We start from the raw sequence: 27404 nt of genomic DNA, 5'->3' as shown, positions 1-27404 counted from the left end.
ATGCATTTGAGATTACAAATTATAATAATTTTTATGGCAATATGAATCCAGAAATTAAAAAAGGTTCGTGGCCTCTGAATAACTCAGTTTCTATTTTTAAAAATCTGAAACACAAAGAATTATGTACAAAGATGGTTCTCATAACAGTGAAAAACTAGAACAATCTAAATGGGTAAAGGGAATGGTTAAATTATGATACATTCTATGAAGTATTAGGCAGCCAAATGTTTCATTTTCTTTCATAATGACATGGGGAAATGATCACAACACAATATTAAAGTATATCAAATAGTATATAAAAATAAGCATAGCACATGCACATGGTTAAAAAAGCACAAGAAAACACAAACTCAAAAAAGTTGAAAGCATGCATACCAAAAACTTCAACCTTGGGTATCTCTAGGTGACAGGATTTTACCTTTCCCTTTATACATTTTATTTTTTTAACTTTTGAAAAAAGTTTATTCACTTATTTTTGAGAGAGAGAACGAGTGAGCACAAGTGGGGGGAGGGGCATAAAGAGAGGGACACAGAATCCAAAGCAGGCTCCAGGTTCTGAGCTGTCTGAGCCACCCAGGTATCCCTACACATTTTATTTTTGAAGTATCATATAATGATCATACATGAACTCTTATAATAAGGAAAAAATTTCTGGATACTGCAGCTAAACCCAGGAAAACTAACTCAGATTTACCAGTAAATAAATGGCAAAAAGTAAATAAATAAAACATTAAGATATGGCAGGGATATGGTTAAGAGATTTAGGAGGCATCAATTAATTAAATGCAATGTACAGACCTTGTTTGAATCCTGATTCAAACATTATAAAAGGACATTTATGCAAGAACAAGAACTCTGAATACTGACTGGATCAAATAACATTTAGGAATTACTAATTTTTTTTTTTAACATAACTACAATGTCAATTACACATCTAAAAAGAGTCTTTATCTCTGAGAGATCCTACTAGGTATTTTCAGTTACTGAGATATAATGCCTGGAAACCAGTTGAAAATAATCCTGCAAGGGGGAAGAATACACAGAATAAAACAGCCATGAGTTAAATAATTGTTGAAGCCAGTTGATGGGTACACAGGAACTCATTATACTATTTTACCTTTTAGTACCAAAAATTTCAAACATACTTAAGGTTTTTTTTTTTTTTTTTACTACAGTTTTAAAGAAAAAACACACTTCAGTTTCCCTCCATGCAAACATAGGGCTCTTCTTGAGAAAGCAGGGATAACCAAGGCTGTTTCAAGAAGGATGAAAATAATCTTTCTACTGTGATTTTAAGAAAGTGATTTATGATGAAATCAACTTTTCAAACAGCCAATCGAATCTTTACAGTGATCAAGAATGGTATCAAAATTCTTTCCCTTCAAAAAAATAAAAATAAACACCCACAGCAACAGCACAATGCAAAGTAACAATTTAGAATGCATGCAATTTGTTTTTTAAGACAGAAAATAGAAATGATGGTCAATGAAATGGGGAACTCAGAATAAGTATTCTATGCATTTTTTTCTAAAAAGCATCAATTCTACTGATGAAAACTTGAAAGTTATAAAACCAAGAAAGTGAACCAAATGCCAGAAACTGCTAGAACTGCTTCCAGGACATTCAGGGAGACTACACTTGAGTTTGCTTTCCACTCTTATTCTTAACCTTATTCCCAATTATATCATATAGGGAATTACTCACCTCTAAAAATAATTTCCTTCTAGAAACCGCTTTCTGACCCCAAGTTTTTATGCAGAGGTTTTTATTCCATAGTAAATTAGACAACTGACCAAACAAAAGAGAAGAGATATCCCAAAACTTTGGCCATCTTTCATATTAAACATGGAGAACAAAATATTTGTCTATCAATTCGAGTAAAATATCATTATCATGCTATATACTAATATACTACAATTAAGCGGTTGGGATTAATTTTATCAGATGATCCAACATCTCAATGTAATAAGGTGTTCAAATTCACTCATACACAACACATATTCACTTGCTCTATTCTTTTATCAGAAATGGATCTTAAGCAAACATAGCCATACCTGTAGTTTATATTTGCCTGTAGCTTAACTAACTACTTTCACATGCTATCAACACCCCTTCTGACAAAGTCAAAGCAGGAAAATTGTCCCTGTTTTTAAATGAGGAAAATAGGGGGCACCAAGGTGGCTTAATTGGTTAAGCATCTGACTCTTGATTTGGCTCAGGTCGTGATCTCACAGTTGTGAGATCAAGCCCCACATTCAGCTCTGTGCTGAGCATGGAGCCTGCTTAAGATTCTCTCCCCCTCTGCCTCTGTCCCTTTCCCACTCGTGCATGCCCGCACTCACTCTCTCTAAAAAATAACATAACATAGCATAACATAACAAATAAATGAGAAAAATAGGTTCAGGGAAGCTAGCAATTTGACCATGATCACACATCTAGTATGAGATGAACTCTGGACAGGAAGTGACAATGTAAATTCCTGACCAGGGCTCATTCCACATCTTTCTGATATGACCAATCATGCTAGTGACATTTCTTTCAATCTTACAAAGACAACTTCAGAGCAGTACAGAAATTAGATGACTATCAACTGACTTCCTATTACTTCTTATCAATGACTTACTTTTCTCTTAAACTACATTTGCATCTCTGATGGGAAGTAGACAAGAAAAGGATACAGACACAAGTTCAAATTAGTCAATCATTTGCTAAAAACTGTGCTAAAGCTATGTCTGGGAGAAGTTAAAGACATTTTATGTTTTTAATTTAAATGTTGAGGAGCACCTGGGTGGCTCAGCTGGTTAAGCGTCTGACTCTTGATTTTGGCTCAGGTCATGATCTCACAGTTCCTGAGATCAAGCCCCACATCAGGCTTTGTGCTGGCAGTGCAGAGCCTACTTAGAATTCTCTCTCTGCCCCTCCCCTGCTCATGTGAGCTCTCTCTCTCTAAATAAAGAAACTTCAAAAAAATAAAAATAAAATAAAATAATTTAAATGTTGAAATTAAATCCCATTATATACCCTAAATATTACAGTCTCTGTGCTTTGGAGTTGAGACTCCCTGAATTCTATCACAACAAATTTTAAAACTCAAATTACTAGCCAAGCAATTATAATTACAAATTCCCTATAATATTCCCTATACTGATCCAATAGGATGACCCTATATTGTTCCACCTAGAATGAGCTATTTGTAAGAGAAAATACAATAAGAACCATCTCTGAAATTCTTACAAAATATTTTTACAGGATTACAAAAAGCTTCAAGGCACTCTTTCAGAAAGAGCATACTATTCAAAAGGGAGATCAAAGCAGGCTAGAAAGAATAACAACAAAATACTTATTTTCCACAGAGTGTAATGGGAATGTATACAAGAAACAAGATGAGTGTTACCAACAGGTCTGTGCAAGATATCACTGTATAGGTAGGGTATACATTACCTACATGTATGAGGATGACAAGCCTTCATTTACTCATAATTCAACAAATCACAACTTCACAAGTGTTACTATTAAAACTTTGGGGATGCAGCAGTTCTCACCTATTCATTTAAATAGAGAAGAACTGAGGTCCGGAGAGCCTCAGTGACTTACCCAGTGTCACAAAGCAGAGGTGTGATTCAAACCCATGTCTTCTCTCACTTCTCCTTTCCTCTGAAGTATATATCTAACAAGGCTTCGGGGGACTAAGTAACTGGCAGAAGAGTTCAGAGGAGGATATAAAAGAAATAAAAGGCATCCCTTACCTCTAAGAGCTGCAATCAATTATTAATTATAATTAACTCATATAATAATAATTACATACCAGTATATAATTAACAGCCAAAATAAATGTCACAGACAAGTGACCTCTCAGGAGAAAGCTCAAAATCAAAGAATTATTTCTCTCCTCAACTAACCTTCCACCCATCGCTTCTAAAAGCTTAACTCTTCAAGGACATCAAGAATTTCTTCAGCTCCTTAATTCCTCCATATCTCTGCAGGATTCTATAAAAGGTCCACCCCAGGGCTGCCACCACTATTCTAGAAACTCTCAGTTAATGTACTCGATTTCCCTATGTCTTAGACACTACCTTCTCTTTCCTCAGTGACCTTTTTCTTCCTTTACCTATATTTGATTGTATTCTAGGAATCACCTTAGGCTAAAACATCATGGGATAGCAGAATACATCTTAGATAAACAATTCAAGTTACAGCAGTGCTGAGAAAAGGATAAATTAGCTTCTCTTTGACTTCACTTTCCCTATCTATAAAACAAGAGCAATAACTGAAACTATTCTTTTTAAAGGGTTGTTTCGAAGATCAAGCAAGAATGTGTAAGAGTGCTTTATAAGCTGTAAAATGCTCTGGGCCAATTCAAGTCTTAAGCCCTTATGTTTTAAATTTATCTTGAACTCTCAGCCTGAGATCTCTGTATACTGCTTTGGCAGGTTTGTATTCCCCTGGGGCTCAGCTATCGCTCTTCTGCATAAAAGATACAAAGCAGAAAGAAGTCTTCTGTTCTGAATCTTGGTCCCCCACTTATGAATTTCCTGTCCTTCCCTGGCTGTTCCTTACTTTTGTACAGTCCCACAGATTCTCTCTCAGTCTTTTATTTATTTATTTATTTATTTATTTATTTATTTATTTATTTATTTATTGTGAATGGTCTGTAAAATTTATTGTGAATGGTCAAATAAAGGAAAACTTTTCTTTTTTTTTTTAATTTTTTTTTTTAACATTTATTTATTTTTGAGACAGAGAGAGAGAGAGCATGAACAGGGGAGGGTCAGAGGAAGAGGGAGACACAGAATCTGAAACAGGCTCCAGGCTCTGAGCTGTCAGCACAGAGCCTGACGCGGGGCTCGAACCCACAGACCGCGAGATCATGACCTGAGCCGAAGTCAGACGCTTAACCGACTGAGCCACCCAGGTGCCCCAGGAAAACTTTTCAAATGAACCATCTTTGTATCCAATATCATAACCAAATTTTTCATATTCTAAAAATGTTTTCTAAAATTTACACAAGAATACTTATTAGACATGTTCTGAATTTTAAAAATGTTTTAAGTTTTTAATTTACTTTTTAAAGTAATCTCTATACCCAACATGAAGCTTGAAATCAAGACCCCAAGATCTAGAGTCGTATGCTCTTCCAACTGAGCCAGCCAGGCGTCCCCTGAATAAAAAACTTTTAAACTAAGGAAAAAAGTCTGTTTTTCCTAAGTTACAAACAGAAAAATTCAACAGAAGATGATATAAAAATTCCATACTATGTAATACCAAATCATAGTGGATACAGGTTACTTATGTTAAGAAAGCAACTTTCAACAGCTCTTGTTACAAAATACAGTACTAGTGTGTTCTGAAATTGTGAAGTACATCACAAGTAATATTACAAGTTTGTGAATAATTTACATAATTCAAAGAGTGGAATCAAGACTTTTTCTCTCATTCATTTGCTTGCTTATATGATTTCTTGAACAGAAAGAAATATGGTTACTGCTCTCCCAATTCATGTAATCCCTCTCATCCATGCTACAACCTAGATAACACATTTATAGACAGATGCACATAAATGCCACTCGTGATGACAGGAAAAATGCTTAGACCCAATGTGATAAAGAAACCAATATTGTTAAAAAATGAAATTTGAATAAACACCACAGATTTTTTTTGTCTTCAAAATTTTAAGCAAGTCAGTTTCTTTTATATTACCTTTGCTAAGAGTAACAAAGCAACAAAATACATACTATGTAAAAAAAATTAACTTGTGTTTTAAAAAGTATATAGTAATACAAAACAAGCTAGCAGCCAGAACACCTCTAAGTCTGTTGCATATATCAGGAAGATGCTTACTGCTTTCCTATCTTGATTTGAAACATCTTTATTTTAAGCTGTTAAATTCTGAAACACTGCACATGTAGTACTTATCAATGAGTGCAGTCAAGCAAAAACCAGCTTCATTTTGTATTTTTAAAAAGCTGAGACTCACATCTGTGCCACGACCTAAATTTAAAATAGGAAATGAAAATTCAGTAGGAAAATAAGCTATGAGAAAGTAACTTTCTCCAAAACAAGAGCACTGAGGTTTAAAATGTTATTAACAAAATAGAAATCCTATTACACATCTAAAAATTAGGTTTTAGTTTAGAAGCAAGATTTTAACTTTTCAAAGGAGTTGATTTTTTTACATTTATTTTTTAATTTTTTTAAATGAGAGTGTGAGGAGGAGCAGGGGGAGAGACAGAAGAGAGGAGAACAGAATATCTGAAACAGGCTCTGTGCTAACAGCAGCAAGCCTGATGCAGGGCTCAAACTCACAAACTGTTGAGATCACGACCTGAGCGGATGTTGGATGCTCAATCAACTGAGCCAGCCAGGTGCCCCAGGACTTGATTTTTTTTTAAACAATACACATTTATAGTTTCAAAATTCAAATACAAGACGTTTTTTCTTTTTTAAAGTAAAGTTAAAAGTACTTTTCTCCCCTCTGAGGTAATCTCTATTAAAAACTCTCATGTAAATTTTCTAGGCATCACAAATACATGTATACTGTATATACTTGTCAAATTACGATTAAAATCACTACATTTCAAATCATTAAAAAGTCTTAAATATAATTTAAAAAAAGAATTAGACTGGTTGCTCTAATCATTCAGAGCTTAGGTTAACTTTTAAAGCCATGGTTCATCACAGTATCATTTGTAATGGTGAAACTGGCAACTACACTCATGTCCAACATTAAATGAAAACTCCAAGTAATCAAGCTTATTCAAAATATCTTCTAAAATATAGGGGCGCCTGGGTGGCGCAGTCGGTTAAGCGTCCGACTTCAGCCAGGTCACGATCTCGCGGTCCGTGAGTTCGAGCCCCGCGTCGGGCTCTGGGCTGATGGCTCAGAGCCTGGAGCCTGTTTCCGATTCTGTGTCTCCCTCTCTCTCTGTCCCAAAAATAAATAAACGTTGAAAAAAAAATTAAAAAAAATAAAATAAAATATAGCCAGTTAAGGGGTGCCTGGCTGGCTCAATCAGAAGAGTGAGCGACTCTTGATCTTGGGATCTTGAGTTTGAGCCTCAGGTTGGTTGCAGAGATTACTAAAAAGAGAAAAAAGATTTTAAAAAAATAAAAAGAAAAAAAATGTAGCCAGTTAAAAATAAAAAAGTTTCTAGAAATCAAGAAAGTAGAAAGTTTCTAAGGCCATGGTAAAAAGCTCATTAAGTTAAAACAAAAACAAAAACAAAAAAACAAAACCCCACAAAACTAAACTAAGATACAAGCTTATGTGGGTATTACATCTTATTTACACCAAAGATGAAGTTTATTTTTTATTTAAAAAAATTTTTTTAAGTTTATTTATTTATTTTGGGGGGAGGGTGGGGCAGAGAGAGAGTAGAGAGAGAATCCCAAGTAGGCTGTGCGCTGTCAGTACAGAGTGCAACACGGGGATCGATCCTATGGATCTCAAGATCGTGACCTGAGCTGAAATCAAGAGTCAGATGCTCAACCAACTGAGCCACCCAGACGTCCCCCAAAGATTCATTTTAAATAAATAAATAAAAGACTGGAAGAAAATGCCATGTACAGAGATAACTTCTGAATGAGAAGATTACAGATTTTGTTGTGTTGGGCTTCATATACTACCGTCTTGCAGCTTTTCATAACAAGCATCTCTTATGTTAAAAAAAAAAACAAAACACAGGGGCTATTAGAAATCCATCTTCAATTCATGAAAGGAGTTCTACTAGCATATTCTGACAGCTGTAAAAAGTAGGTTTACTTACTATAACTTCTATGATCATGGAAGATCAGTCAATACTGCTGCCATATAAAGTCCATGAGCTTTGGGTCAGGGGAAAATTGGGTTTGAATCCCAACAGTACCAGTGGCTTTACCCTGGGCAACTTACCTAACTAGTCAGAGCCTGTTTCCTGCAGTGTAAATTAGGAATAACAGTATCTGACTTGGAGGACTGATGTGACAAGTAAATGGGAAGTGTGTGAAGGAATTCAAGGGGCTGGCAAATATAGCCATAAAAGGTAAATGCCACTATTACTGATATTCAGGCAGGTAACCACTGTTTAATTTCAGACTCAAATAATTTTCAGCCCTTTTTCAAAATGGCTTTTAAAGTGCCCAAACTGCTCTTTATCCAAATGGAGGATCTGCTGATAAGTGCCCAACTACAGAAACAACCATTCATATGGTTAGTACTTATTATGTGGGCCAAAACACGAATATGCACATAAACACGTACCAAAAGAATACCTTTACTTATAAGCCTGTAGCATGTATCAGTTAATCATCTAAGAAGTTTTATGGTCATAAAAAGTCCTTATAGAAGCCAAAATATAACAAAGAACAGTTGGGAGTGCTTCACTTTCTGCAAAATCTTTATATTTCATATACCAATATATCACTATTTATTAATTTGGACAATTTAGGGTCTTGTATTGAGGTTTTGTTCTAAGTCCTATTAAATTATATGGGAAAAGATCACAAATAATTCCTTTTAGCAATGTACCATTTTTTACAAACACAGATTAAAGTTGTCATTTTTCTTCTTTTATTTATTACATCAACATGCCTACTGATCGTCTAACTGGTCCTCCCTGACCTCATGGGTCTTCCGATCAAATAGGCCAGATAGCCACAGACAATTAAATACAGAAAGTGAAGTGATGGGATCAGAAACATTGCTATTTACAGAAGCCTGAGGTGGGTGAGGACAGAGCTCTGGTAAAGGTCATGTGTGACCTGAGCCTCCAAAGATAAACACAGTTAGCTAGGCTTAAAGACTAGGAAGAAACTAAAGACAACCGGTATTTTTCTAGATTAAGTTCCCCCACCTCAAAAAAATCAACACACCAATCAAATTTAACATTTTTTTAGCTCATTTGGAAAGGGGTCTTGCAGTGAAAAATCTATTCAGTTTACAATGATAGTCCAAATAGTTAATCACTCACATCAATGGAGAAAATACAGAAAGAATTCAAATGACTACATAAGCAGGCAGAAAGTGGTAGGTTTTTGGTGTGTGGAAGACAAGGTAATGCACAGGAAGGAGAAAACTTCAAATACTTAAAATTTACTTTAAGCCTGGTAGGCTCTCAATACAACAAAGCAAGAAGACCTAGGAGTCTTTACAGAGGTCCTCTCCCTCTGCAACTTTGCCTGTGCAACTTCAGCAAAAAGACCAACAAACCAATGGACTTCATTAAGGATTGGATTGGAAATGAGATAGAATACACTATCTTGCCCTTAACAAAAACATGGTCTATCAAAACCAAAGTACTGTGTACAATTCTAAACACTAGTTCAGAGGCAGTAGGGTACAGTGATTAACAGATATGTTCAAGTGCAACTTTCTGCCACTTACCATGTCACAGTTCCTTCATGTGTAAAATGGAAGTAGGAATACCTACGTCAGAGTTGTTCTACATCTACAGTTAACTGAAAAACACGTAATTTTTTAGCATAGTACCTAACACGTAAGAGAGTTCCCCAAAATGGTAGCTATCATTATTACTACAAAGAAGTAATCTCCCAGAGAAAAGCCATTAAAATATTAAGAAACATTCTCAAACTTTGATAAGCATTAAAATCACCTCAAGGGCTTGTTGAAAATGCAGATTCCTGGAACCCATTCCTCCCAGGGATTAATTCTACAGTTCTAAAGTAGAATGTAGCCATGCTCTGGCCCAAACATCAAGAATTACTGAAGTAAGAGAATCAAGGCACTGTCCTATTTAAAAAAAAAAAAAAAAAAAAAAAAGACTCAAAACTAGGATTCTTCTATATAAAGGGCTTATCTAAAACTGACAGTATGTTCAAGAGGAATACAGACATGTTCAGCAAGTTCATTCATTCAACTAACATTCATTAAGTACCTACTAGGCAGAGAATAGGAAAACATCCCCAGGATCCCAATTTTCACAGTTTAACTTCTAGCATAGGAACCAGAATACTAAAAAAATAGGGAAATTCCAGATAGTGCAAAATGTTATGAATAAAATAAAAGAGAATGGAGAGATAACTGGGGAGAAATTTCCTCAAAGAAGCATCTGAAACCTGAATGACATGATGGAATCAGCCATAGCAAGATCTGGGAGAATACTGAAGCCACAGGGTACAGCAAGCTCAAATGCCCTAAGTCAGGAACAAGCCTAGCAAGTTCCCAGCTTGTCCTAGTGGGTCTAGAACACAGGAACAGACATGGCCAGGCCCTAGGGTACTAATCTAGGCAGAGCGATACAAGGTGAGTTAAGGGAAGGAGGCTGTTCCAGAACACGTCTTTGTATCTTATTCTGAATGTGATGGAAGGCTCTCCAAAAACAAGGCAACATAATTTACACTTTAAAGGATCTCTGGGCTGTGGTAAGGGGAATTACCATAAAAAGCCAAAGTGGAGGCAGGGAGGTCAGGAGGTTACTACAGTAGGCTAGATATGGTGAAAGGTGACAAAGGTAGAGGCGGTAGCGATGGGTAGTAATGGCCAAATTTAGAATATAAACACTCCAATTAAGGTAAGTCAAAGAAAAAGAACTAAGTCACAAAATAAGTAGTAAGCATCTGGGACTAATTACCCAAGAGATACAGAATAAAAATAGACTTAAAGGTTCTAGGTAAGTTCACAACAGATGTAAATAAGTTATTAGTATACTTCCTAGACAGTACTTAATCTTTTGAAGCTGAGGTGAAGGGAACATTTCCTTCTCTTTTGGCACCACCAAGAAGGCACTGGGCTAAACGGGCATACATCCAAGACTCTTCAGTATGATTCATAAAGTCAAATCTTTCAGGACCTCACTACCGGAGGCCCGGACAGCTGGTCAGCATTTGGAGCACAGTGTAGCTATGGAACAGAACTAAAGCTTTACCTGAATCAAATCACTAAATTAGCAAAACTCTTTTAAACTACCTGTTATCAACTTAGGCTATTTTGTGCCTGCTCTCCCAAGGGTTAAACAAGAAAACCTTCCACGGCTACACAATGCATATTAACTTCTTCGTATTATCATAAAAGTTTGGGAGGAAAGGTTTAGCAAATATACAGTGAATGTACCCTAAAAGATAGGTTCCAAAAGTCCATATCTATTAAAATATAAATTTTGTTACTCCAAAGTACTACTATGCGAAAAAGCAAGGTTACAGAAAAGCATATGCAGTTATGATACCATTTTTGAATAAAATGTCTAACTGCAAAAAAGAAGTCTGGAAGGATATAAACCACTAACATTTTGGTCATCTCTGGATGGCAGGATTATCAATGATTTATTTTCTTGTTTATTAATTGTAATAATTCTCCAATTATTACAAATTATTGCATATAAGCAAAAATATTCAGTTACAGGTTACATAAAAGGTAAAAAAAAAAAAAAGAACTTCAAGAAAACAATTTCATTTTTCTAAATCAGCAGGATTCCAACTGTGGTATTAAGAAAAAAGATCTCAATTGCACATATAGGAGAAAGAAATTGGTTAAGAAGTGATCCATGTTATACCACCCAAGGATACACCCTTCAAGGGAGTAGCCTAAATTCCTAAGTACTCTTTCTGGATTTCATAAGGGGCAATCAATTAGCACATACGTGTTTTCTCCTTTCTTGCCATTTACCAAAGAAACACCTCAATTAATCAGTTTTCTGGGGACCAAACAACAACAACAAAATCTCCTTTTTTTAAACACCAACTGAGGGAAAAAAGGAGGTTTGGTCCTCTTGTCTCTGTGCTGTCGAGGGGCGCAGAGGGTGGCAGGGTTTGAAGCAGCCTACACTAGAAGAATCTGCGTGGCCGGCCACCTGAAGTCAAAGAGAACACAAGCTTTCTGCAACCTCCACTGAATAGGGTCTAAAGACTAAAACACCTGAAAGGTCTTCCACCGTCCTTACACCTCAAGTTATCGTGCATGTAGAGCTGGCAACGGTTTACAACAATAACACACAAAAACTGGAAGGTCTCTTCAACAAACGCAGATATTATGTGCGTGAGGCTCATCTGGCTCTCCATGCAAAACCAAGACATTCTAATAAGGCCGAATCTTAGATTCGGCAAACTAGGACAAGTGGAAACATCCTATCGACTTTCTACAGCTAACAAACATCATCTTGGCTAAAATCCTAACACACACAGAAACAGCCACTTTGGAAAACTTTGGCTTTAAACGGCAACATTGGACTTCAGGTACTCCGGTAACCAGTTTATCGCACATTATCTATCTTTATAAAGGGTACTACCTCTTTACTGTCAGCTCCAGTTCTACTAACTGAACAAACAGAAAAAAGGAATACTTTAAACTCCCACCACAATAAAAGCTAAAAAAGCTCCCGCTTAATGGATGGCAGCTTTCCTGGCTCATCAATCACAACAAAGGACGCATCCTAATGACTTCATCAAACCTAGAGAAATAGAGGTAAATGACAGAGTGTAGGTTTCAGGGTTTGTGGGTTTTTCCTTTCAGCTACGATTCTCTTCTTTTTACTCCATTACGCCTCCACCCGAGCTGACGGTCTTGCCCTAAAAATAAAACCACCCGTGGCTACCGTCCACTTTCCTTCCAAGCCCCGACTCTGGTTTCCTGCAGAGAGAGCCAAATTGCAGGTTCTCTGCCTCGCTCTTCGCCGGGGGGCGCGGACTCGGCAGCAGCGGGCTTCTCCCGGTGCAGAGTCACCAGCCCGGCCGAAGAACCACCAAGCCTGAGAAGCCAGCCCCGCTCTGCCGCAGCCGCCGCAGTTCCCCAGAGCCTGAGGAACCCCCAAGAAAAACAGGGTGACGGGAGGGTGGGCCGGCAAACGGCGGTGGTAGAGGGGGAGACACTCACCCGCCCAGACAACAACCGACGGGGCGGGGAGGATGGGGGCCGGGACCCAGGCTCGGCAGAAAAACCGCCTGAAGCTTCCGGAACGCTGCGGCTGCTCGGGACGCCGCGGCCGCTGCTGCTCCTGGCCGCTGACTTCCTCCCCTCCTCTGTTTTGATTCGACTGACCACGTCACTCTAAGCCACGAGACCCGGATCTGCCGGCTCCCGCGGGCGGCGGCGCAACAGATTGCAGCGACTGGAGACCCCAGTAGCCCGCCTGCGGAGCATGCGCGCACCCCGCGCCTGCCCAGTGCGTTGGAGGAGGCGGGGCGGGCGCGAGCGACACGCTATTCGTGGGGGCGCACGGCGCGGGGGTTGCAGTTCCGGTTGGGAGGGGTGGGGCCGAGCGCTGTGAAGTGAGGAGGGCGAGGCCCCGGTTTGTTTAACTGACCAGCGTAGCCTCTGTTTTGTCTTTGGTGGACAACGTCCTTTGCTGTGCGTTTCCCTTTGTCTGAGCTGGTGGCTTTCTCTGACCCGAGTCCTTAGAATTGCGAGGGTAAAAGTAGAGGTGGGCTCAAGTTCACGGGTGCTGAGAAAGGGTACCTCTGTAGAGATTTTTATTTTTTTTTATCACTCAGGCCCGAGTGAAAATTAGGAGATGAGTATTTAGTGTGATGCACAAAAATATGTCAGATGTAGCAGTTATTGATCTTCTTTACCCTCCCCTAATGTTTTTGCACCCGGAAAGCTGTCTAAAATTAAGCTTAGAAAAAGAGAATATGTCAGCATCGATGACTTGCGGGTCCGGAGACAGTGAACAGGGAGGGGGTAAGCATTGTTGGCGGCACCCCTAAGCTTTAATTGCAGGAATGCTATTAGGGGAGTAAGAACCCTAGTTATTTTTGGACCAAGTTGGTGCTTCCTGCTCTCCCATTCTGGCCTTAGTCTACCAGCTAAACCTTTGGGGCCCCAGAAATTTCCCAATTTGGCAAAACTTACAGCTACTCTATTGTTTCTTAGGCCCAGGAATTAACAAACTTTAATTAGAACAGGACCAGTGGCAAGTAAAAGTGTAAGTTCCAAACAAAGATTTCACAGAGGCAGATCCTCTCTGCCTATCCTCCAGAAGCAGTGAAAACTCCTAAGAAACTGTCTTCCTTACCCTGATTTAGTGACCTTAACGAATTTCTACCCAGCTACTTAGTAAATCATTTCAACTGATTGAGTCACCTTTAGCAAATTAGTTATATAATCTGAAAGATATTTTTCATGTGTAAATCTTTACACAGCTAAAGATTTCTAAATAATTTAAGGTTTCTGGTAAAAAAAAAAAAAGTGTTTACTAGTTAATTAACAGATTACAAGTAAATAGAAGTCAAACTTCTTGGCCCTTAATCTGACATCTTGAACTCTACAGAAATTTAGACAGCTTGAGGTGGAATCTAAGGCCCTAATGAAGTTCATGTTGCTATACCAAAGGATCTTGAATTTGTGGAACTTTAATTTGTGGAACAAAGTCTTTGGGAGCCTGGGTGGCTCAGTTGGTTAAGGTTGAACATCCGATTTTGTCTCAGGTCATGATCTCACTGCTTATGGGTTGGACCCCTGCATGGGGCTCTGTGCTGACAGCTTGGAGCCTGGAACCTGCTTCAGGTTCTGTGTCTCCCTCACTCTCTGCCCCTCCCCTGCTCTCTCTCTCTCTCAAATATAAATAAACATTTAAAAAAAAAGAAAGTCTTATATGCTTGAGTGCACTCCTGTGCACAGATGTGTTTGCAAACACAGCTGTGTTTAAAACAACAGTATGTCACAACTAGAATCATATGGGTTGTTGCAAAATTATCAATATTTGCTTTAATAAAGTAAACTACAGGAAAAATCAAGATGTTAGGATCCTTGGTAGGTAGCTTCCAAGGTAAACTCCAATGATTCTCACCTCTGTAAATGTAGTCGGCCTCCAGCATTTTTGATTCAGTACTAAGCTGATCCATAGAATACAGCTGAAGGCATGTGACTTCTGAGGCTAGGTCATAAAGGCACTGATTGCAGCTTTCCACCTCATTCTTTTGGTTTGTGTGCCATAGGGGAAGCTAGTCTACACACCACTCCACTGAAGCACCTCTATGAAGGGAACATGTGAAGAGGAACAAAAGCCTCCATCGACAACCACACCAACTTACCAGCCATGTGAATGAGCTACTTTGGGCTGATCTTGTAACCCTAGTCAAGCATTGGATGACTGCATCCTTGTCCAGCATCTGTTTGTAATCTCATGAGATAGAAAGGGCCAGCTTTACCCACAGACAGTGATTCGGGATCTTATATGGTTGTTTGCCCAATCATAAAGTTCAACCTTTCTAAACTTTAAACAATAGGAAAAAAAAGTGCATGTGTAATTCTATATGTAATTTGAAGAATAACATAGAATCCTAACACAGTACATGGAACATAGTAGATACTGAATAAATATTTGTTGAATGGCCCATAAAAGACATACCCCTTGGAAAATACTGGAAATAAATATTGATAAGGGAGTAACACCATAATATATGAAGGACTCATACAAATTAATAAGGAAGATATTACTTGTCTCCAATACTTGTGTAGGTGTAGAGTATGAACTGATGGCTTACACACAAATGGAGATACAAACAACTAATATTTGAAAATCTTCAATCTCATCAAAAATGCAAATTAAATTAAGCTTTCCTTTTTTAACTACTACCTTATGAGACTTTTTTTTTTAAGGTTTTTTATGTCTCAGTAATCTCTACACCCAACGTGGGACTTGAACTCACAACAACCCTAAGATCAAGAGTCACATGCTCCACCGACCAAGCCAGTTAGGCATCCCTGGAGATATTTTTAAATAGGAGTATCTAATATTTGTACTATTAATACTACTAGTAGAAACTTAAGTTGGCAGTTAGCTTTTCGGAAATCAATTTGGCGATATATATGAAGTTCTAAAAAAAATTGGCTCAATTTCACTATTAGGAACTTAAATAATTTAAAAGTAAGATTATGAAGATATTAATTACATTTATATGATGGAAATAAAAATATGGAAATAACCTATGTGAACAATGGTAATGGAAAGGATAACCTTGTTACATTGTGTGTTACAATCTAAGAAACTTGAGGATAGAAATAATTTAAAAAGAAAGATTTTAAGAAAGTTAATCACATTTTGTATGATGGAGAAAAAAAATCTAAAAATAATCTAAACATGGAATGGAATGGATGAATATGTTAAATTATATGTTCGGGATTGACAAACCTGAAAATTTCTTCCCTTTCTGAACCAGACCCTAGTTTGATTCTTGATCTAGAAGAAGAACGTGTTTGTAAATAATACATGCTTTATATATTCATAAAAGCATTCTGGAAGATATTCCTAAAACTACTGACACTGATTACTGGGGACAGGGAGGGAGGGTGGAGAGGAGGAAGTGATGAGAGACTTCCTTATGACTTTTTACCCTTTTGTATGGTTTGAATTTTTACATAGCCATATATTATTTTTGCAATGAAAAACATTACTAATTTTTTTCACTTTTTTTTTTTTTTTTGTGGTTGTATTAGTCTGCACAGGCTGCCATAGCAGAATACCACAAACTAAATGGCTCAAACGACAGAAATTTATTTTCTCAAAGTTCTGGTGGTAGGAAATCCAAGATCAAGGTGCCCACAGGTTTGGTTTTTGGCGAGACCTCTCTTCCTGACTTACAAACGGCCACCACCTGACTGTCCTCACATGTCCTTTCTTCTGTGCATAGGCCCTCCTGATATCTCTTCTTTTTTTTTTTTTTTTTTTAACGTTTATTTATTCTTTTTTTTTTTTAATTTTTTTTTTCAACGTTTATTTATTTTTGGGACAGAGAGAGACAGAGCATGAACGGGGGAGGGGCAGAGAGAGAGGGAGACACAGAATCGGAAACAGGCTCCAGGCTCTGAGCCATCAGCCCAGAGCCCGACGCGGGGCTCGAACTCACGGACCGCGAGATCGTGACCTGGCTGAAGTCGGACGCTTAACCGACTGCGCCACCCAGGCGCCCCAACGTTTATTTATTCTTGAGACAGAGAGAGAGACAGAGCATGAACGGGGGAGGGTCAGAGAGAGAGGGAGACACAGAATCGGAGGCAGGCTCCAGGCTCTGAGCCATCAGCCCAGAGCCTGACGCGGGGCTCGAACTCACGGACCGCGAGATCGTGACCTGAGCCGAAGTTGGACGTTCAACCGACTGAGCCACCCAGGCGCCCCTGATATCTCTTCTTCTTATAAGGACGCTAATGCTATTGAATTAGGGCTCACCCTTATGACCTCATTTACCTTTAATTACTTCCTTATAGGCCCTATCTCCAAATATAGTCACACTGGGTGTTAGGGCTTCAACACATGAATCTGAGGAGACCTAATTTAATCCATAAAGAGTGGTTACACATATATAACATGAAATTTACTATTTTAACCACTTTTGATTATACAGTTCTATGGCATTAAATACATTCATGTTGTGCAACAATCACCAACATCAATCTCCAGAACTTTTTCATCTTTCCCAATTAAAACTCTGCCTGTTAACACTAATTCCCCATTCCCCCTTCTCCCAGTCCCTGGCAACCACCATTCCACTTTCTATCTCTGTAAATTTGACTACTCTTGGCACTTCATATAAATGAATCATACAGGGTTGTTCCTGGCTGGCTCAGTCAGAAGAACATTTGACTCTTGATCTCAGGGTTGTGAGTTTGAGCCCCATGTAAGGTGTAGAGATTACTTAAATAAAACTTAAAATAAATGAATCATAAATGAATAAATGAATCATCACTTAAAATAAATGAAAATGTCCTTTTGTGACTGACTTCTTTCAGTTAGCATAATTAAGGTCATCCATGTTGTAGCATATAGCAGAATTTCCTCCCTTTTTAAGGCTGAATAATAATATTTCATCATATGTATATACCACATTTTGTTTATTCATTCATCCATTGATAAAAACTTGGGTTGCTTCTGGGGCATCTGGGTGGCTCACTGAGTTGAGTGTCTGATTCTTAATTTTGGTCTCAATTTTGGTCTCAGGCTCATGGGATCAGGCCCCACGTCGGAGTCCGGAGTCTGTGCTGAGTGTGGAACATGCTTGGGATTATCTCTCTCTCTCTCTCTCTCTCTCTCTTTCCCCCCCTCCCCAAATGTCTCTCTCCCTTGCTTGTGCTTTCTCTCTCTCTCTCCCTAAAGACACAAAGCAACAGCAACGACAACAACAAAACTTAGGTTGCTTCCACCTTTTGGCTTATTGTGAAACTGCTATGAACATGGTAGTACAAATATCTATTCAAGTCACCGCTTTCAATTCTTTTAGACATATACCCAGAAGCGAAATTGCTGGAGCATATGGTTATTCTATATTTAATATTTTGAGGAGCCATCATACTGTTTTCCACAGTAGCTACACACTTTTACATTCCTACCAGCAGTGTATAAGGGTTCGATTCTTCACATCCTCACCAACACTTGTCAGTTTCTTTTTTTTTTCCATATCAGCCATCCTAATGGGTGTGAGGTGGTGTATCATTATGGTTTTGATTTGCATTATCCTGACAGTGATGTTGAAAATCTTTTCATGTGCTTATTGGCAATTTGTATATATCTTCTTTAGAGAAATGTCTATTCAAGTAGTTTGCCCAATTTTTAACTGGGTGGTTCTTTTTTTGTTGTTTTTGAGTTGTAGGAGTTGTTTATAAATTCAGGATATTAATCCCTTATTAGATATATAATTTGCAAATATTTTCTTTCATACCATGGGTTGCCTTTTCACTCTATTGACAGTGTCCTTTACACAAAAGTTTTAAATTTTGATAAAGTCCAATTTATCAATTTTTTTTTTCTTTGAAATGCCTGTGTTTTTGGTGTCATATCCAAGAAATCATTGCCAAATCCAATGTCATGAAGTTTTTCCCCAGTTTTCTTCTCTTTTTTTAAAATATTTGTTTTTGGGGCACCTGGGTGGCTCAGTTGGTTAAGCGACCGACTTTGGCTCAGGTCATGGTCTTGCGGTCCATGAGTTCGAGCCCCGTGTCGGGCTCTGTGCTGACAGCTCAGAGCCTGGAGCCTGTTTCAGATTCTGTGTCTCTCTCTCTCTGACCCTCCCCCATTCATGCTCTGTCTCTCTCTGTCTCAAAAATAAACATTAAAAAAAAATTAAAAAAAAAATAAAATATTTGTTTTTGAGAGAGAGCACACAAGCAAGGGAGGTGCAGAGAGAGAGGGAGACAGAGAATCAAAGCAGGCTCCAGGCTCTGAGCTGTCAGCACAGAGCCTGATGCAGAGCATGAACTCCTAAACTATGAGATCATGACCTGAGCCAATATCAGATGCTTAACTAACCGAGCCACCCAGGTGCCCCTACCTGGTTTTCTTCTAAGAGTTATATAAATAGTTTTAGCTACTCAATTTAAATCTCTGATCAATTTTCAGCTGATGTTTCTATATAGTGTAAGGTAAGGTTCTACTTCATTCCTCTGTATTTGGATATCTATTTTTCTGAGCACCATTTGTTGATGAGATTGTTCTTTCCCCATTGAATGATCTGGATACTCTTGTCAAAAATCATCTGACCATATACGTGAATGTTTATTTCTGGGATAGAATACTATCACCTGTGTGTGTGTGTGTGTGTGTGTGTGTGTGTGTGTGTATCTGTTTTTATGCCAGTACCACACTGTTTTGATTACAATTACTATGGCTCTAGAGTAGGTTTTGAAATCCAGAAATGTGAGACCTTCAACTTTTTTCTTCTTATTTTTTTTAAAGTTTACTTATTTTTGACACAGAGAGAGAGAGAGACAGAGCATGAATGGGGGAGGGGCAGACAGAGGGAGACACAGAATCTGAAACAGGCTCCAGGCTCTGAGCTGTCAGCACAGAGCCTGATGCGGGGCTCAAACTCACGGACCACGAGATCATGACCTGACCCAAAGTTGGACACTCAACCAACTGAGCCACCCAGGTGCCCCTTCTTCTTATTTTAAGATTGTTTTGACTATTCAGGGTCCCTTGAGATTCCATATGAATTTTAGGCATGGTTTTTCTATTTCTGAAAAAAATGTCATTGAGATTTTGACATGGAGTGTGTTGATATGTAGATCACTTTAGATAGTACTGACATCTTAATAATATAAAATCTTCCAATCCATGAACATGGGATAGATGTATTTTCATTTATTTTTTTCTTCAATTTCTTTCAGCAATGTTTTCTACTTTTCAGTGTATTAGTTTTTCACTTCCTTAATTAAGTTTATTCCTAAACATTTTTGATGCTATTATAAATGGAATTGTTTTCTTAATTTTTCTTTCCAATTGTTCATTGTTAGTATATAGGAATGCAACTGATTTTTGAGTGGTGATTTTGTATCCTGCAACTTTGCTGAATTTATTAGTTCTAACAGGTTTTTTGTGGAATCTTCAGGGTTTTCTACATATAAGATTATATCATCTACAAACAGAGATAATTTTACTTCCTTTCCAATTTGGATGCCTTTTATTTACTTTTCTAGCCTAACAGCTTTGGCTAGGACTTCCAGTACAGTGTTGAAGTCATTAATTAATTTTTTAAGTTTATTTATTTATTTTGAGAGAGACAGAGAGACAGCATGAGTGAGGTAGGGGCAGAGAGAGAGGGAGAGAGAGAATCTTAAGCAGGCTCCACACTGTCAGTGCGGAGTCTGACATAGGACTTGATGTCTCGAACTGTGAGATTGTGACCTGAGCCAAAATCAAGAGTCAGATGCTTAACCAACTGAGCCACCTGGGTGCCCCTCTTTAATGAATTTTTAATTATGACTGCCATACAGCATATGGGAAAATGCTTAGGAACCTATTTATTGTTAAAGGGGAAAATGACACAACATGCACATTATGATTACACCTGGGTAAAGAATGTTAATACTAAAAAAGGGAATATTAAAAAGTAAAGACGGTTGTGTTAGGAAATGAGATCATTCCTGATCATATCACGTTTGAGATTTTAAAAATATATCAGCAGTTGAACTACAGTCTGAACTAAGCATATTAAGAATTATTGTGTTTTGGGGTGCCTGGGTGGCTAAGTCAGTTAAGCATCTGACCCTTGACTACAGCTCAGGTCATGATCTCATGATTTATGGGTTTGAGCCCTGCACCTGCTTGGGATTCTCTCTCTCCCTCTCTCCCTGCCCCTCCCCTCCTTGTGCTCTCTCTCTCTCTCTCTCTCAAAATAAATAAACACTAAAAAAAGATTTACTATGTTTTTTAATATTAATATTCTGAGAGTATTGGGCTTTGTTCTTAAGATTAATCCATTCATTACAAACAGTGTTTGAGACTGAGGTTTTATCTCAGATGTAAAGGTTTTGAATCTATTAAAACAGTTTACAAACTGTTAAAATGCCTGAGATAACTTGAAGTTCAGAGAGGTTTATATTTTTATGTTTTAGCAATTTGTATGAAATATTTAAGAAAGATCTCTACTCTTTACCATATTTGCTTCCAATGTTTTACAGTTGCTTTTTAGTAACTATAATTTTTAATGTGCTGAAATTAAATTTTTAATTTTTTTTTTCAACGTTTATTTATTTTTGGGACAGAGAGAGACAGAGCATGAACGGGGGAGGGGCAGAGAGAGAGGGAGACACAGAATCGGAAACAGGCTCCAGGCTCCGAGCCATCAGCCCAGAGCCGGACGCGGGGCTCGAACTCACGGACCGCGAGATCGTGACCTGGCTGAAGTCGGACGCTTAACCGACTGCGCCACCCAGGCGCCCCTGAAATTAAATTTTTAAAATTTAGTAAAATATTTCCTAGTTTCCTTTAAGGTTTTTTTTCTTCTAAGCCTAGGTTATATTCAGTTCAGCAGATGTTTGTTGAATAAATACCTACTGTGTGTTGGTCAGTAGGGGCACATTTATGAATATGAAAATCATGTGGCCTACAAAGAAAATACAGATCCAAACATTTAATGAATATTTATTTCTAATTCCTTCTAAATTCTCAATTATTTTTTATATGTAAACTCTTAATTTACTTGGGATTAATTTTGGTCAACAATGCTTCTACAGTTTTTTGAAAGTTAATGAGGCACTGCAAATTCACATTAGAGCTGTTTTATTACTCAAGTGTAAAACCTTAATGTTAGCCAGTTGAAGGTGGTTTTATACAACTTAAATTCAAGAGAATTAGATCTTGAGAAAGTCTATTCACTTTTATAGTCATCAGAATAAATCAAATTACTCATATTTTGAAGAGTTTGCTGTTTCATACTATCATGCTATTTCCTCAGATAGAGAACATGAGTTGTATCTTCGTAATTTAAAACTGCAAAGGGAGGAGTGCCTGGGTGGCTCAGTCAGTTAAGCGTCTGACTCTTGATTTCGGCTCAGATTGTGGGATCAAGCCCCCCCCCACCCCCGCCTTGGACCCTGTGTGGGGCATTGAGCCTGCTTAAGATTCTCTCTCTCCCTCTGCCCCTCCCCTGCTTGTGTGCACACATGCTCTCTTGCTCTCTCTCTCTCAAAAAAGAAAAAAACTGCAAAGAGAACCAAACAAGATTTTGTATGTTCATTTTTTTTCTATATAATAATTAATAGTAATCTATTTGCTAATTTTTTAGAAAGTAATAAAATTAACATAAAATTTCTAGAATGGTTTTTCAAAATTTTGTGTAATGGATATGGAAGAAGGGGATCTGATGAAGGAAAAGATCAAAGTTTCTTGAATAGAAATTTGAAAAAGAAAGGCATTTAGGGTGAAGAAAATTAAAGGAAAACTATTTGTCCTCTAACGTTGCAGATAATGTTTAAGTAAGTGTGGATAATGTTTAATAAGCGTGGAGAAGCAGTGTGATAGCTTCAGTATGGTTGCCCTTTGCCCTTTTACATTTCTTCCTTTAAAAAAAAAATGGGTTTTTATTTTGAGAGACATACAGAGAGAGAGAGAGAGAGCAAGTGGGAGAGAGACAGAGAAGGGGTGGGGGATAGAATCCCCTCACATTTCTTCCTTTTAGAAGATATTACTTAGGGGCATCTGGCTGGCTTTGTTGGTAGAGCATGCAATTCTCAATCTTGGGGTTGCGGATTCAAGTCACACATTGGGTGTAGAGATTCCTTAAAAATAAAATCTTAAAAAAATAAAAGATATTACTTACTTCATTCTCTGGAACACATTAAACATATACACATAAATAAAACTAGAGGAGCATCTGTGTGGTTCAGTCGGCTGAGCATCTGACTCCTGATTCCGGCTCAGATCATGATTTCATGATTTGTGAGATCAAGCTTCATGTCAGGCTCCAAACTATCAGCCTGGAGCCTGCTTGGGGTTTTTCTCTCTCCCTCTCCTCTCTCTCTCAAAATAAAAAATTTTTAAAAAGCAAACTAAAGATTATTGAGTTCTGACTGTTATTTAGCTATGTCTGTTTTTATTCCCCAATCTCCACCTAACTGGAGTTAAATATTTCAGTCACAAAAGTATTTCAGCCTCTTTAAATTGTAAAAGATAGCATCTTCTGCTAATGGGATATTCTTTCTCCTAATGTGTTATGTAGAATTATAAATCTTGAAGGGACCCCAAGCATTACAGGAGGATTGTAAGTGCCTCTTTCTATTCCTGGCTATTATCTCTTTGTCTAACTAAATCCACAGACTTTTAGCTTCAGCCATATTCCAAAATGCCACACTAGCAAAGATTATAAAAATTATAAAGAGGAAGAAACAGAATCAGGGAAGAGTCAAGAAGTGCAGGAATTCCACTGGGCCCCTTCCATGGCCACCTATTTAACTTTCCCTTGCTAGTGAAAATCAACATTAATACTATGCACTTTAAATTTTAAAATGCACTCTTCTTGGGGCGCCTGGGTGGCGCAGTCGGTTAAGCGTCCGACTTCAGCCAGGTCACGATCTCGCGGTCCGTGAGTTCGAGCCCCGCGTCCGGCTCTGGGCTGATGGCTCGGAGCCTGGAGCCTGTTTCCGATTCTGTGTCTCCCTCTCTCTCTGCCCCTCCCCCGTTCATGCTCTGTCTCTCTCTGTCCCAAAAATAAATAAACGTTAAAATGCACTCTTCTTATATGTAACAAAAATAAATAAAGGTAGACATGCAGATGGTACAAAAATCCTGAAGTGCATTCCAAATGAAATTGTGCTTTTTAAGAACCTAAATGTCAAATTAATGGGAGATTAAAATAGGTGAAAAGATGTTCCTCTCCTGAACTAGGCTTTAGTCTAGGATCAGCTATGACTAGAAATCCTGTGGCTCTGGGAAGGAGGCTGTGTGCCTTGAGAAGGAAAGATCATAAGAAAGTAAACTGGGATATCAGGGATGGTCTGGAATGTTCATGGTCTCAATCCCATAGGATTATGGGTCAGCAACATCCTGGGCATTTAATTAAATGACATAATATATATTAAAATGCCCTGTAAATAGTAATGAACCAGAGAATTAAAAAAAAACAACCAATTCTGAATGATTTGTAATATTAGTCTTATACACGTATTTGCAAGTCTCTACCACAAATGTTGCACTTCTGCTTTAGTTGTATGAAACAGAATTTAGAAGGAATCCAACTCAATTCATTGTCTGCGTCAGGGATTATTTCATTTTAGGTGAAATAGGGTCCTGTTTTTGAGCCCACAGCTAAGAATACATGGTACTAAAGACTACCCTCCCCTGGGACACCTGGCTGGTCAGTGGAGCATGGGACTCTTGATCATAAGGTCATGAATTCAAGCCCCACATTGGGTGTAGAGATCACTTAAAAAAAAAAAAAAAAGATTACCCTCCCACATCCCATTCTGTGTTTGAGGAAGCATCAGCTTTTGGAGTCTATCCCTCCCCCATTGGGTCTAGTGAGAGGTACTAGTTGAGAAAATTCGCACTACCACCACCACTTCCCCCTCTCTAACATAAGAGAAGACAGAAACAATAAAAGTTGTATTTTGGAGGGAATACAGTATTCTAAAGAGAGGGTATTATCTCTCCTTACATTGTGAGGGAGGGTAGAGAATTTCCTCCTTCCTCAAGACCAGGAAGGGAGTTACCAAAAGAATCATCCAAAAAGTAAGGGTGTTTGAACCCTCTGAACCATTACATGCTTCAATAAGTTGAGAATCAGTGATTGTCTCTGGTCTAAAACTTGCTAAGCCAGTCACCTGATACTGCTAGGGAATAGAAGAAGAGACATGAGGGGCACCTGAGTGGTTCAGTTGGTTAAGCATCTGACTCTTGGTATCGGCTCAGGTCGTGATCTCACGGTTGTGAGATGGGCCCCACATTGGGATAGAGCCTGCTTGGGATTCTCTCACTCCCTCTCTCTCTGCCCCGCACCTACTTGCACTCTCTCTCAAAATAAATAAGCAAATAAACATTAAAAAAAAAAGGAAAAAGATACATGAGAGGGGTGCCTGGCTGGCTCAGTCAGTAGAACATGCGTGTCTTGATCTCAAGGTCATGAGTTCAAGTCCCACATAGGGCATAGAGTTTACTTAAAAATAAATACATAAATAAAATTTTTAAAATTTAAAAAAAGACATGAGAAAGTGGGTAAAGCTGAGAGAAGGGAGTGTCAGCTGAGTAATGGGGCAGTGTGTATTTCTACTGTTCAGAATGGCAAGTTTCTCAAGAGTCAAGTTTTACCACATGGTATAGCAGGGCCCTAGACAACTGCCCCATCACCACACCTGTACAAATGCACATGCAATGCATACCCACACAGGCTATGTATTATCTCCAGCTCAAGCAATCTAAAGAAATTCAATTCCAAATTCTGAGGAGAGAAAAACCAATTAGCCCAGCATAATCTACTCCTGGTCCAATTGGCTAGGGACTGAAGAGCAATATTATGTGTGAGCAAACTCTTGGAGCAGGAGGCATGGGCAAGCTCACTTAAAGAAAAGGAGGGGTGCCTGGGTGGCTCAGTTCATTAAGCGTCCAATTCTTGATTTTGACTCAGGTCATGATCTCACAGTTTGTGGGATTGAGCCTCAAGTCGGTCTCTGCACTGACAGTATGGAGGCTGCCTAGGATTCTTTCTCTCTCTCTGTCTCTTTCTGCCCCTCCCCCAGGCTCCCTTTCTCCCTCTCAAAAATAAACTTAGGGCGCCTGGGTGGCTCAGTCGGTTGGGCCTCTGACTCCAGCTCAGGTCATGAAGTTGCTTCCGTGAGTTTGAGCCCCACGTCAGGCTCTGTGCTGACAGCTCAGAGCCTGGAGCTTGCTTTGGATTCTGTGTCCCCTCTGTCTCTCTACCCCTCCCCTGCTTGTTCTTAAAAAAAAAAAAAAAAAAAAAAAAAAAAAAAAAAAAAACCTTTTTAAAAAAAAAATAAACTTAAAAACAAAAAAGAAGTGGATAGGTGGAAGTTAAGTGAGAGACATTACAGCATAGTTATCTGCAACCAATATTTTGATGGTAACACCAAAGTAGGGAAACTGACCCATTGTAAGAGAAGACATGTTCCATTTCCTGACCAAATCTTCCATTTTGAGGTAAAAATCTCAGGAAAAATGTCATTGTCCTATGATATTGAATGATGTTTAATATAAAATTTAATTGCCATTATGACATGACTATAGTTGGCAAAAGTGGTTACATATTTTATCTCCCATTAAATTATTTACGGAATATCCTTAAAAACAAACAAACAAACAAAAAAACTCAAGAACAAAATGAGAAAGTACTCATTTGGAGTAACTGTAATTTTAGTTAATCATTATGTACCTAACTTCTAGGCAAAATGTTTTTTTGGCCCAGAAGATGGTTCCGAATATACGAGTAGTCCTCACTATCAACAATAACAAATCCCTATCAAGCACTTATAGAAGGTCAAATCCTTATGCTGAGACTTGAATTGCATCATGGTTCAGTTCAAATAAACTAGTGCCTCCTGAAAGCAAATCACTGTGTGGAGTGCTGGTGCTGGGATAACTGGGAATCCATATTAAAAACCTAGGTAGGGAGCGTGAAGGACTCCACGAATTCCGTTTGGAGGCATCTTTGAGCTCGCCGAGTAAGCATCATGAGCAAAGCTCACCCTCCAGAGTTGAAAAAATTTATGGACAAGAAATTATCATTGAAATTAAATGGTGCCAGACATGTCCAAGGAATATTGCGGGGGTTCGATCCCTTTATGAATCTTGTAATAGATGAATGTGTGGAGATGGCAACTAGTGGGCAACAGAACAATATTGGAATGGTGGTAATTCGAGGAAATAGTATCATCATGTTAGAAGCCTTGGAACGAGTATAAACAATGGGTGTGTTCACCAGAAGAAACCAACTGCTTCCACGTGTCCCCTTCATAGCACCAGTTTTACTACAATATAAAAATCAGGTCATGCATTTTCATATTGAACTTTTTTGTTAAATAAACTTTTTTAATAGTCAAAAAATGCTTTCTCAGACATTCCAAACATGGAAAATTGAATGTTAGCTTTTACTCCAGTTTTTTCTAACACAAACTGTTCCTGGCTGAGACTGATTTATTCCAAAGCTTTTATGCATTAATATTGAAGAATCTGATTAAATGTGAAGCATGGCTAGGATGGCCTTTTTTCATCTTTTAATGGAAAGATAAAGAACCTGCAAACCTGAGCAGATTTCTT

The 27404-nt window shown here is 38.2% G+C and overlaps 2 protein-coding genes and 1 long non-coding RNA gene across 4 annotated transcripts in view; 2 read left to right on the top strand and 1 right to left on the bottom strand.

Annotated features, from left to right (window-relative positions):
- SMIM14 (small integral membrane protein 14) overlaps nucleotides 1-13143 on the bottom strand; it is an 80746-nt gene extending 67603 nt beyond the window's left edge. The window contains exons 1-2 of one of the 2 annotated variants that reach the window (XM_045474989.1): nucleotides 12800-13067; nucleotides 3595-3694 (exon numbers count right to left, since the gene is read on the bottom strand). The gene's annotated coding sequence lies outside the window, so the exon portion shown is untranslated. Of the gene's footprint in view, nucleotides 1-3594; nucleotides 3695-12799 lie in introns of both variants that reach the window. The other variant, XM_045474990.1, reaches the window with a different exon arrangement.
- An 18-nt stretch (nucleotides 13144-13161) lies between these two features.
- The window catches only part of LOC123596501, a 30793-nt gene continuing 16550 nt past the window's right edge, over nucleotides 13162-27404 (top strand). The window contains exons 1-2 of the long non-coding RNA XR_006711690.1: nucleotides 13162-13273; nucleotides 14863-14965. This is a non-coding gene — a long non-coding RNA (uncharacterized LOC123596501). The remainder of the gene's footprint in view (nucleotides 13274-14862; nucleotides 14966-27404) is intronic.
- Nucleotides 26733-27344, top strand: LOC123596499 (small nuclear ribonucleoprotein G-like). Its single transcript, XM_045474991.1, has one exon. It carries the CDS (start codon nucleotides 26819-26821, stop codon nucleotides 27047-27049), a length of 231 nt encoding a protein of 76 aa, XP_045330947.1. The 5' UTR covers nucleotides 26733-26818; the 3' UTR covers nucleotides 27050-27344.

This window comes from Leopardus geoffroyi, chromosome B1, assembly GCF_018350155.1.
Source record: "Leopardus geoffroyi isolate Oge1 chromosome B1, O.geoffroyi_Oge1_pat1.0, whole genome shotgun sequence".
Classification (NCBI taxonomy): Eukaryota; Metazoa; Chordata; class Mammalia; order Carnivora; family Felidae; genus Leopardus; species Leopardus geoffroyi.
This window is presented reverse-complemented; position numbering and strand designations above follow the sequence as displayed.

Coding starts and splice junctions, on each gene's coding strand:
- LOC123596499 (XM_045474991.1), top strand. CDS start 26,819: ATGAGCAAAGCTCACCCTCCAGAGTTGAAAAAATTTATGGACAAGAAA.